This window comes from Cricetulus griseus, chromosome 5 (genome assembly GCF_003668045.3).
Source record: "Cricetulus griseus strain 17A/GY chromosome 5, alternate assembly CriGri-PICRH-1.0, whole genome shotgun sequence".
NCBI classification, from domain to species: domain Eukaryota; kingdom Metazoa; phylum Chordata; class Mammalia; order Rodentia; family Cricetidae; genus Cricetulus; species Cricetulus griseus.
Window position 1 is genome coordinate 123165116 of NC_048598.1, and position 13297 is coordinate 123178412.

Here is a 13297-nt window from a genome sequence, read left to right on the forward strand (position 1 = left end):
AGCGGCTGTGGGATAGGAAAACTCCGACTACATAACCTGATCTACATAGCAAGTTCCAAGCCAACTGGGGCTACATAATGAAAAACTACATGTATGTCTCCCTGACTGCCTGCCTGCCTGCCTGTCTGTCTCTCTCATATACACACCACAAAGAAAATAAATAGTATGAATATATTAAAAGAAAATTTTAAAATAATAAAAAAATGTCATATACAATAGCTTTCTTAAGCCCAAGCTGAATCTAGACCCATCTTAAAACATCTTCAGAGTGATGGAAAAATTCAGATTACCTTAAAGAATCAATGAAATAATGATGATTGTCTTCAACAGTAACAATGGAAACCAGAAGACAATGAAATACAGTCTTGAAAATGACAAAGCTAAAATTCTACACTCAGAATTTTTTTACATGACTAAGAAAAAAATATTTTCAGAACGATGGGTTACTTATTATCAATGAGTACCAGAAATAACTTTAAAAATTTAGCATAAGGGTTAGGTGTAGTGTTTGTGACTGTCATCCCAATACTCAGGAGGCTGAGGCAGGGTACTGTTAAACGTTCCAGACCAGCCTTAACAATGTAGTAAGTACCAGGTGAAAGGTTCAGGCATTATGCTGGCCTGCATCTGTTATCTGTCAGAATCCACTCAGGCAATACCCTGGTCAGCCCAAGGTTCCATGGGAAAGAAGTCTGCACGCAGGTGCAGAGGAACCCTTTAAAAGATAGGCCCCTGCACCTTTACGCTCTCTCTGCCCCTTCTCTCTCTCTCTCTCTCTCTCTCTCTCTCTCTCTCTCTCTCTCTCTCTGTCTCTCTCTCTCCCCCTGTCTCTCTCTCTCTCTCTCTGTGTGCTCTCCGTCTCTGTTTCCCTGCTCTGTCTCTCTATGGCGACCGGCCATGGCGGTCAGCCATTACCCTGTTCCTCTTCTTAGTCTCCCCACTCTGCCGCGCCTTATAATAAACTTATAGTCAATATGTCTGTCTCAGCAATTTCTCTTTTCTTCTTTTTAAACAAAACAATAACCTTTACGCTCTTTCTGCCCCTTTATTCTCTCTCTCTCTCTCTCCCCCTCCCCCTCTCCCTCTTTCTCTCTCTCTCTGTTTCTCTGTCCCGCTCTGTTCCTCTGTTCCTCTGTCCCGCGCTCTGTGCGCTCTCTCTGTCTCTCTATGGCGACCGGCCATGGCGGTCAGCCATTTACCCCTGTTCCTCTTCTTAGTCTCCCCATTCTGCCTGCCCTTATAATAAACTTATAGTCTTATCAATATTTCTCTTTTCTTCTTTTTAAACAAAACAATAACACCAGGTCCATTACAGCTATACATGGCATTCTGTCTCAAAAGAGCCATCCAACACACAAAGGCAAGAATGACTTTAAGAGATGGGAACAGGGATGGGAGGGATAACTCATTGTTTAAGAACACTTGCTGCTCCTGCAGAGACCCAAGTTGTGTTCCCAGCACTCAAGTGGGGCTGCTCACAACTGGCTATAACTCTAGCTCCAAGGGATCCAACATTCTCTTCTGACTGCTGCTGGCACCTGCATACACACATATACACACATAAAATAATATAAATTTCAGTGCTGGAGAGAAAGCTCAGTGATTAAGAGCACTTGGATGCTCTTCCAGAGGTCCTGAATTCAATTACCAGCAACCACATAGTATCTCACAACCTTCTCTAAGTGGATCTGAAGCCATCTCTGGCATGCATACAGACACAGCACTCATACCTAAAAAAATTACATAAATAGATTAAATTTTAGAAAATATACTATAAATGTATCTTTTAAAAAGAGTTAGGAATAGAGGAGTATACATTTCTAATACTCAGAAGTAGAGACAGTACTAAACTAGAGTTTTGGGCTTGCATAGGCTACACAGTGAAATCCAGTCTCAAAAAAAAAAAAAAAAAAACAGTTAACAGGAGCTAAGAAGATGGCATAAGAGGTAAAAGTACTAGACACACCTATTGTGGAATAATCTTTTTGTACACTGTTGAAGTGTGTCTTTGCCAAGGTACCTTCTGATCAGTTTAATAAAAAGCTGAATGGCCAATCAGCAGGCAGGAGAGAATAGGCAGGACTTCAGGGTTAGAATCTAGGTGCTTGGAAGACACCAGCGAGATATGGAAGAAGTCAAACATACAGAATGGAAGATAGGTAAAGAGCCATGTGGTAGAGTGTAGATTAATAGAAACAGGTTAATTTAAGTTGTAAGAGCTAGTTGAAAACAAGTCTAAGCTAAAGGCAAAGTTTTCATAATTAATAGTAAGTCTCCATGTCATTATTTGGGGGTTGGTGGTCCAAAGAAAGTCAGACAATAAAGTCCAACTACACACACAATCTTAACCCGAGTTTAATCTCCAGAACCCATGTAAAAAGCCAATGTAGTGGTGCACATCTGCAATCCCAACACTCCCATAGAGAGATGAGAGGCAGAGATGGGATAATCACCTGGAATTTTTAGTGCAATTCTTTTGTGATACTATTTTCTCTTGATAATCTTGGTTGTCTCAACTATAAAATACCCTTCCTTCCAGTACTTGTGACATTGTTTGATAAATACCATAGGTATTGGCCATGTCATTTTCTATGTATATGAGCTTGGTCTGTATGTCTTCTCCTGCAATGTTCTAAGTCCTTTAGACTAGGACCACGACCCAAAAATTGTCCTCTGACCTTCAGATGTATCCCATGGCACACATGCATTCTCATACACATACACACATCACAAAAACACAAACTTAAGAAAAATATTCCTCAAAAAAAAAAAATCACTTGCCTAGAATGTAAAGCCTTGAGCCCAACCCACAGTACAGCATACAGAGGACACGGTAGCATACACATGGGCAGGCAACACTCATTAATTTTTTTTTTTAAATATTAACAAACCAGTGGGGTAGTGAACCCCTTTGATTCTAAGGAGGTAAAGGAAGGACAGCTCAAGGTTATTCTCAGTTATGTGACAAGTTCAAGGGCAGCCGAGAACCTGTCGCAAAAAAACAAACTGAAAACAAAAACTAAAATAGGTAGGTAGTTGTAGTGGTAGGTTTTATTTCTTTGTTTGTTTCAAGACAGGGTCTTGCTTTGTAACCTAGGATGGCCTCAAATTCACAATGTAGCCCAGGATAGCTTCAAACTTGCTGTGATTCCCTTGCCTCAGCCTCCCAGGGTGCTGAGACTACAGGTGTGTACCAGACAACTATCAAGTAGCTGGTATTTGATGCACACCTGCTGTATATTAAAACTGTACTGAAGCCTTTATAAGGATTATCTACTTGATTACCTAGAAGTCACTGGAAGTAGGTGCCCTTACATTCCAATTACTAATAAGTAAACAGACTTGGAAAAGATAATTATCTTGTCCAGTTTAGAGAATAATCAGTAAAAATGAAACTCATGCAGACTCCAGAATAACAAATCTAAGGTCACCCCTATTCTGAGGACATCAGCATCATCTGCTAAAGTATACTTACAAGCAACTCAAGAACAAAGTAAATCTCCTTTCGGTTGATTCTATTCTTGACAACCCATGTCCCGAATTGGGGAAACTAATGAGATTCTTTTTCAGTTACTGCCTTAAAAGTTAAAACTTACCCATTCACAGTCGATTCCTAGTACTGGAAAATCTTCCAACTCTCTTCTAAAGAAGGGCTGAATTTGATTCCACTCTGCCTCCTGAGACACTGTCACCACCTCTGCCTGCAGTATCCTTTCCTCCCATGAGGCTCTGGGTGCTCTCAGTGCACCGAAGGGCAGCTGGGCATCTTCTGGAGGGGGCCACTCCCTCCTACCAGGCACCTGCTGCTGCTGTTGCTGCTGCTGCTGCTGCTGTTGCTGCTGCTGCTGCTGCTGTTGCTGCTGCTGCTGCTGCTGCTGCTGCTGTTGCTGCTGCACCACTCTGCTTGTCTTACTCCATCTTCTCTGGATGCCTTTCCACAGGACGAATGCCCCCATGGCCACACCCAGGAGGGTGGTCACTGTTAAAGCCACTAAATTCTGTCTCGACATCTTCAATCTTTTACTGCCTAAGAAAGCATTTCACTAATCCCACAACCTGCAAAACAAACATCAAAAATATATTTATATATAAAATTTATTTATTTATTTATACTCAAGTATAAACAACTTTTCCCCTGAAGTCCAAATCTCTGTGCCCAAAACTAAAACAACTGATACAAATTTTGACAAAAACAGTATTTTGATTTTTTCCATTTTTATACTTTTTTTTTAGTCAGGATCTCATGCAGTCAAGGCTGACCATGGACTTATTATATAACTAGGAATGAGCTTGAAATCCAGATCCTCCTGCCTCTACCTTTAAGTGCTGAAATTATAAGCATTTACCACCACAGTTGGCTCATCTTTCTACTTTGCTATTCCATTTCTATTTCCATCCTTGCTTCCACAAATTCACATGTGCTCTGACAACTGCCTCAGAGTCACTTAATGATACAAGATGGAATCAGAGTAAAGGCTAGCAAGACTGCTCAGCAGGTAAAGGATTTGCCGGCAAGACTGATAACCTGAGTTTAATTCCCAGCATCACATAAAGTGACTCACAACCACCTGTAACAGCTCTAGGGAGTCCATACCTTCTTCTGTTCTCCATACACACACACACACACACACACACACACACACACACACACACACACACACCTGAAAATAGATCATTTTAAAAATGATAGAACACAAGCCGGCAGTGGCTATACATGCCTTTAATCCCAACAGGCAGACGCAGGCAGATCTCTTGAGTTCAAAGCCAGCCTGGTCTACAAAGTGAGTTACAGGACAGCCAGGACTACTGAGATAAACTGTCTAGGGGGAATAAAAGGTACTTGCTCTACGATGTGTAAGGATGAAGGTTTGATCCCTAGCATCATGTAGAAAAGAAAGAGGCCTGAGAGCTGGCTCAGTGGTGAAAAGTGCTTACTGCTCTTGCAGAAGACTTGAGTTCTATCCCCAGTACTCAGGTTAGGAGATTCTCTAGTTCCTATAACTCCATCTCTAAGGGGATCTGACTCCAGGTACCTGCAAACACGTGTACATACCCATGTGCATGCACACAAACAAATAATTAAATGAGTCTTAAATAATTTTTAAAGGCTCAACCTCAGTTGGTTGGCAGCAAAACTGCATTATCCTTTTGGAGTGTGGGTAGTAGACGGAGTGGAGGAGCCAGGGCTCAAGTAAAGCCATTTCTGTTTGCTAGAGAAGTATCAGGAATTCTCCATAAGGAACTGATTTAGTTAATATAAGGTAAGTATAAAAGGAAAGGGGATTATAAAAGAAGGAGAATCAGGTGGCCCTTAGATACTCAAGATGTTCACAAAGAAGTTTCAAACTGACATGTCCACACAGCAGGCAACTTAATGTAAATAAACAAAGCAAGTCACAAAGCAGTCCTTCCCATTGCTTTATCAGGGCTTTCACCAGGCATGCCAATGGCCATGGCAACTGACTTCAGGAGACTGGCCCTCCAGAGCGCAAGGCACTGATGGGTGAATCTCTGATAGGCAAGGCCCCAAGGGCTTCGGCTCCAGAATGTCTCTTGCTACCACTGTGACTTTACATGTTTGCCACTACCATTTTTCTCTGCTATCTGGCATGGTGTGAACGGGTGTGGGGGGATCCCCACTGCTTTTAATGTAGTGTGTTTATGTCAAGGAGATAGCCCATTCTACTGGGCATTATTACCTATGGATTACTATGAAGATGACTTCCTCTTAAGCTGTACTGTGTAAGGTGTTGCTTCTATCCCTAATAAGGCAGAAGCTGCTGAGGATAAAAAATAATAACAAGGAAGTGTCATGCAGCTAGGAATTATGGGTTTCTATTGAGAAGTCATACAGTTTATGGTTTAGGTTAATGATTAGAAAAACAATCGAGTCCCAGGAGTTAGCTCAAGTTCTTTCTGATATTGGGAAATGTGTTCATCAGTTTCAGTGTGCATCAAAGCTAAAGGAAAGCTTTAAACAATTAACCTCATGTATCCAGAAAATGAAGAATTGGATGGTTAATTAAGATAATTGGACTAGATTCTAAAATATGAAAAGTGAAACTAGTAACCTGTTTTTCTGGCAATCATAAAAAGGTATGGCTAAAACTCCTGATCTGTGAGAAGTCTTGTTTCCCACCTGTGATACGTAAAATATTTAATCATGCAATGGATATAAAAAACATGTTTTTTTACTTGTATTTATTCACTTGAAAAATAGAATGTAACCACACTGTAGTGAAGGGACCAACTCCCCATTTAAGCAGCCATAACAGCCAAACACATGCTTGTCGGACCTTGCCTTGATCACTAAGATGTCAGATGCCTGCCTCATGGCAAGGAACCAATCAGAAGTTAACTGATGGTGCTATGCTTTACAGCTCTAGGTGTGTTTTATGGACAAGTGCACAGCAATGACACGCAGAGCATAGCTCTGAGAGGGCCTATGAGCCATAACAACCAGTTGGCCAATCAACACAGGGCAAGCCCTCCAAGCCTGGAGGCACACCAATCCTGAGCCTGTGCGTAGCCCTAGACACTCCCCTTATGCTGCCTTATAAGATCTCTATGCAGCCGCTTCAAGCTGTCTTTTCTAGCCATCCGCCATGGTGGGTGGGTGAAAGACCCGAGCTAACATGGAGTTAGCTCTTAAACAACAATAAAGCCTCATGCTGTTTGCATCAAGCTTTCGAATCCGCCTGGTGATTGGGGTGACCGAGGTCCTGGGCTGAGATCCTGGAGGCTTGAGCTTTCCAGGGGTCCTACAGTAGTTTGTATATTCCTGGGGTATATAAGCTGTAAGGGATAAAATAAAGTAGTGGAGAAGGGAGTCATCAGGAAAACAGAAGGGAAACATCAGGGTAGAAGAACAGAACAAAAAAAGAATAAAGTAAAACAATGACAGAAAGAATAAAATAAAGAAGCTTTTATCCCTCAGAAAAGAAGTCTGTGTGTTTTTTCTCGCCAACTCTGTACCTCATTCCCAATATCTCTGACCTGCAGAAGGCTGGACCCTCTGCACAGGCAACTTTCCTTTTCTGAATTTTGAGAGAGAAATGAGTAAATGGTATCTTTATACTATTTATTAAAAGCAATAGCAAGCCTGGACATGGTGGGACATGCCTTAAGCCCCAGTACTTGGGAGACAGAGGCAGGAAGATCTCTGTGAGTTAAAGGCTAGCCTGGTCTATAAAGTGAGTTCCAGGACAGCCAGGGCTACAAAGTCAGACCCTGTCTCAGAAAAACAAAAACAAAAACAAACAAACAAACAAAAAACAATAAAGCAATAGCAGCAATAGTAAAATATAATGATAATTGGTAAATGTCCCTTGGCCAGTATTGGGAAAGCAAATGCAGCCACTCAGTCCTTGCTGACAACTTTGTATAGAAAGAAGGCCTATGATCAAATACTGTACTTACTCAAGAGAACTCAGGATTAGTTTTACATGAAACGTTACCACCACCTTTAAACATTAGCAATCAATTCATGGTTTCTTAAAATACTGAAGGTGTTGAGCTATCCATCTGTGGGCTCTATCTGATAGTTCAAATGCCCACAGCAAAGCAATTCTTTGCCCTGTGACTCAGGGATTACCACTAAATGAGTATTGTTTTTATGACCTTTTGGGGAGTATGTAGAGTTGTATGTATATATTCATGACTTGGGACATAGGCCAACATGGGTGTTTTCCTCAATCACTCTTCAACTTTTTTTGAGACAGGAGTCTCTTTGAAGCTCACCTATTCTGCTCGACCATTTTTTTTATTTTCAAAAAAGCTTTTCTGGTTATCTTACAAGAGAGCCAGGATTCAATTCTCAGCACCCTCATGAAGGCTTAATGCATGTAACTACATACATGCAGGCAATACATACACATACAAAAATCTAAATTTTTTTATTAAAAAAGCAAGCTAACAAATAAACATTAAAAATACAAAAAGGGCTGAGCTACAGATCACCAGTATAACACTTGTCTCAAATCTGCAAGGCCCTAGGTTCAATCACCACTACTGGTAGGAAAAAGCAATAAAAAACAAAAATTTTCAATTGAGTACTCAATAGTGGTGCCAGCACTGTAAAACATTTAAGAAAATTTAATTCACAGTTAGACAGAAAGTGGGGAGGGATCACCAGGTATCAGAAACATGCAGAACCTACCAGAAAGGGAGTCACATTCAATCAGTGACCAGAACTCATAGCGGGTCCAAAAGCAGGCTGCCTCACTTACCAGGGAAGGGAAGTCTAAGCTACAGGCCATGGACACAGTGGAACCTGAGGAGGGGTGCCCTTGACCTAAAAGTGTTCACACACTGGTCCATGCCAGGCTGAGATTATTAAAAATCCCTAAGGAAAGGACAGATACTCAAGTCTGCACTTAAAACAGATGCAGGTCCCAATTTATATCATTCTCACTAAAAGGAAAATCCAGAGCCAAGGATCTAAATTAGGACTGATTCAGAATTGGGGAACTCTGGTAAGGCAGAGTTACCATGGAAGTGATATTCAGAGTCCATGTGCTTCTAACACAGAAAACATGTAGAGCTTCTGGGGAAAACCAGTGCCTAGAATCAACACAACAGTAAAAAGAGTTCATAGCAGTAGTGCAAGACAGCACATACCTGTTATCCCAGAAATATTAAGACTGAGACAGGGCAGCAAGTTTGAAGCTAGCCTGAGTTACCTACGAATTCTAGACCAGCCTTGTCTATGGAGACAGATCCTGTCTCATCAAGTAAATAAACAAACAAACAAACAAAGGGTTGGTAAAGGAGCTGGGGTCCCCCAGATTATCTTCCCATATCCCAAATGACCTAAAGAATCCCACAAGACCCCATCTTCCATAGGTCACACCACCTCCCAATGGTGCCACACTGGGGCCCACTCCTTTACTACATGAACCTTTGGGAGAGGCCACAGCAAAACTACAGTAACTGTTTTCTAGAAATACTCAAAATAAAACATTAATTCAATGCAAATCTAATTTTTTAGAACCTGTTTTTGTGGCTGGAGAGATGTCTCAGTGGTTAAGAGCACTGCCTGCTCTTCCAAAGGTCCTTAGTTCAATTCCCAGCAACCACATGGTGGCTCACAACCATCTGTAATGAAATCTGGTGCCCTCTTCTGGCCTGCAGGCATACATGCAGACAGAACACTGTGTACATAATAAATAAATAAATCGTTAAAAAAAATTTAACACCCCCCCCAAAAAAAAAGAAACCTGTTTTTGGAAATAAATTAGCTACTAAGACATCCCAAACAGACCCTGAAGAACTGGAAAAAATATTTGCAAGCCACTATCTGTTCCGGGCATATGTTTAGAATATAAACTCTTACAACTCAATAATAAAAAGACAAATTAAAAAACATTGACTAAGACTATGATGAGATCTGAAAGACAATTGAACAATGGCCAGATAGCACATGAAAAGCTCCTCAACATCATTAGTGATCAGGAAAAATGCAAACCAAAACCACAATGACACAATGCTTCAACACCACTACCCTGGCTCTCAAAAAGGCAGACAATAAGAACTGGCAATGTTGTGGGGAGATGAGAAACTCTCATGCACTGTCAGTGGGAATACCAAATGGTACAGCTGCTTTGGAAAACAGCCTGGCAGGTCCTCAACAGTTAGGCATAAAGACACCACAGGCCTCACAGTTCCATTACAACCACACAGAAGGGAAATGAAAACATCCACACAAAGCGCAGAGCAGCACTATCAGTAACAGCCCCAAATTGGAAGTAACCCAAAAGCTATTAACTGATAAGACACGTAAAACAGCTTAGCTACAGGTTATGAGTTGAGCTGTGTCTTCTAAACAGCTATGTTGAAGTTCTACCCTCAGAACCTGTGACTGTGCCCTTATAGGAAATAGGGACTTCCATATCAAGTTGAAGTTACAGGGAGGTGGTGGTACACACCTTTAATCCCAGCACCTGGGATACAGAGGCAGACAGATATCTGTGAGTTCAAGGCTAGCTGGTCTACAGAGTTGAGTTCCAGGATGGCCAAAGCTAGAGAAACCCTATCTCAAAAAAAAAAAAAAAAAAAAAAGAGAGAGAGAAAAAAATAAATGAGGTTATACTGATGTAGAGTGGGCCTTAATCTAGTGTGACTGATTCCTTAGAAGAAAAAAAAAAGACAAAGGGAGACCTAAATGTGACAGACACATAGCAAAGAAGCCAGGAGAAGATGGAGGTGGACACTAAAGTCATGCAAACCAAAGAAAGCCAAGGATCTTTATTACTAGAAGCTAAAAGGCAAGGAAGGAGCCTCCCATCCCCAACTCCCCACTAAGGACACAGTATATTCCTCCATACACCTTAATCCTTAATTACAGACCTCAAGTGTAAGGGCACAAATATTGAATATATTTCAGATACAGGCCTCAGCTCCATTCCAGAACCTCAAATCTCCCATTGTCTTTTAGATGTTGGCTGGTTACCTCCCTGGTTACCTATGGATGGCCTGGCCAAAGTGGAGAATGGCTTCTAGTTTGTGTAACAATAGACCTAGGCCCCTAGGTGGACCCTCACCCATCATGAGGGCTGGTGGGATGTGCCCGGGGACTAGTGAGGGACTAGTGAGATGTGCCATTACGGAAGGTCTGGGGGCTTGTGTATGTGAGTTCTGGGACTGTCTTGAGGATTAAAGGAAATATTTGATATCAGCTCTATACATGATAATAGATGTCTTCTACCAGTACCCTCACTTTTGGAAAGCTATTTAAGAGGATGCTTGAACAAACCATCATCTCCAGTATGGACTGAGAGCCCTTCCGAAATGACAAGATGTCTCTGTCTTGTCCTTAACTGCTAGGTAGCTAGGACTTTCCTGATCCATATTCCCCCACTCTGGGTCAGACAAGGTGCTGTTAGGCTGGTTCTGATCGCAGCCCCAAAGACATCAGTCCAGAATAGATGGCCTCTGTAGTGTGGGACTGATACAGGCCGGACCCCAGCACTCAAGTCTTCTGAACTGTAGAATCAATTTCCATTATTTTAAGTCAGCCAATTTGAGGTGTTTTGTCACTGCAGTCTTTAGGGACGGAGAGATGTTCAATAATTGAGTGTACTTGTTGCTCTTTTAGATGACCCAAGTTTGATTTCCAGCATCCATATCAGATGGTTTACAACTGCCTGTAAATACAACTCCAGGGTATACCCTCTTCTGGAATTTGCAGCATGTGCATGCAAAACACACACACACACACACACACACACACACACACACACACACACACACACACACACACACACACACACACACACGAGCAATTAAAAGTTTTTTTTTTAAAGAAACAAATATGCCATAGAATGGCCTTTTACTCAGCAACAAAGTCCTGGTATATGCTATAGTAGGCACAGATATTGAAAACATTATGTTAAATAAAAGAAACTAGTCACAAAAGACAAGACAGAGAGATGAGTAGTGGCCTAGGAATGGGGCATTAGGAACTTGGGAATGCAGGATGACTTCTAATAGATTCGGGTTTTATGAGGAGGTAATAAAAGTACTCTAAAACTAAACTGTGAGAATGGCATAAGTCTGTGAATAATACTAAAAATCATTGACTTGTATACAATAAGTGACAAATTGTATGATGTATGAACTACACCAAAATAAAGTCATTAAAATACTAGTTTGGCTAGGTGGTAGCAGTGCACACCTTTAATCCCAGCACCTGAGAGACAGAGGTAGGTGAATCTCTGTCAGTTCAAGACCAACCTGGTCTACAAAGTGAGTTCCAGGGCAGCCAGGACTGCTACACAAGAGAAACCCGGCCTGAAAATAAATAAATAAATAAGTTAATTAATTAAAATGCTATTTTGACAAATTGGTTCTAAAATTAAGTCTGCAACAGAAACCAAAACTAGTCCAAAACACCTATAAAATAAGGACGTGGGGATGGAGAGGTGAGTTGACTCAGTACTCAGTAGTAACAGTGCTTCCTGGTCTTCCAGAGGACCAGAGTTTGGCCCTCAGGACCGTTAGGCAGCTTATAGCCTCTTTTAACCCCAACTCCAGGGCACACACACACACAAACACTACATACAAACAAATACTAAAAAATAGAATATGTGAGATGGTAAGTAGGCCTTCCAATGATATAATCATAGAGGGTATTTGTTTTACCAGATAGCAAAAACATTAGTATCAAGTTTGACATAGATGTTGTAGTATTGGTCCAGCAAACAGAAATAAGCCAGAGAATAAGAGAGTCCAGAAACAGATTGTGTGTGTCTTTAAGAAATCAATAAATGATAAAAATAGAGTTTCAGATTAGCATCTCAAAAATAGACCAAATAAACACTGTTTGAAAATCAGTAACACATACTAATTCTAGAGAAAATGTTTAAAAAAAAACCAAAAACATCTAAAAAAATTTTAGAATTGGACATGATGTTTTGGCATATGAGAGGCTGAGGTAGGAGAATTGAGAGTTCAAGGCTCACCTGGGATACACAATGAAGGATACACATTTTTAAAAATGGAAAAGATGTCTTCTCAACACATCATAACCGTTGCATTCAAAGGATGAGGATGGGAATGGGGATAAAATTACTAAAATTCATTATACAAATGTATTCAAAGTGTCAATAAAAACAATTTAAGGTTAAAAATCCTTTAAAATACATTATAGGAAAAAATCTTGCTCTGTCTTAAGAGTATACAGTGTGTTTCATCTTTAGCAAAACTGACATTTAGGGCTGGAAGAATTGTGCTGGGGGAGGCTATTCTGGGCACTGCAAAATGTTCAGCACCACACACACACACACACACACACACACACACACACACACACACACACACACACACACACACACGGTGTAACTGTGCTGGGAGAGGCTATCCTGGGCACTGCAAAATGTTGAGCACCACAATCCCTGACACCTACTCATTAAGTGACAATGACAGCACCACTTCAGTTAACCCCCATTAAAGAATAAAGATACACATGGGGGGAAAGTATTCAAAGAGAATGTTTTGTTTAAATATTTTACATGTGTATGAACTGGAAATAAAAGTGTGTTTTGAAAACAAACTCAACTTGACCAAATTTAATTACTTTTTAATAATTTCTATATTAAAGTTTTTTTCTACCACACTTTCTAGTTTACATAATTATCAAAGCCTTTCAGTTGCTATCTTCTCTTCTATCGTTGTAATACACATAAATATGTACTATACATGTATGAAAATGTAATAAAATCCATGGTGTATAATTAATAAATGCTTGAAATGGAGAGTTCATCAGTTAGCACTTACTGCTGCATATGTATATATCCAC

The 13297-nt window shown here is 40.6% G+C and overlaps 1 protein-coding gene across 4 annotated transcripts in view; it reads right to left on the bottom strand.

Annotated features, from left to right (window-relative positions):
• Nucleotides 1–13297, bottom strand: part of Exd2 (exonuclease 3'-5' domain containing 2) — a 37397-nt gene that overhangs the window by 21262 nt on the left and 2838 nt on the right. For 2 of the 4 annotated variants that reach the window (XM_027418401.2, XM_027418402.2), the window contains one exon: nucleotides 3597–4056. In XM_027418401.2, coding sequence (XP_027274202.1) covers nucleotides 3597–4010 — 414 coding nt within the window. In that variant the 5' untranslated portion in view covers nucleotides 4011–4056. Of the gene's footprint in view, nucleotides 1–3596; nucleotides 4057–11674; nucleotides 11707–11733; nucleotides 11791–13297 lie in introns of those variants that run through there. The other 2 variants (XM_027418403.2, XM_027418404.2) reach the window with 2 other exon arrangements.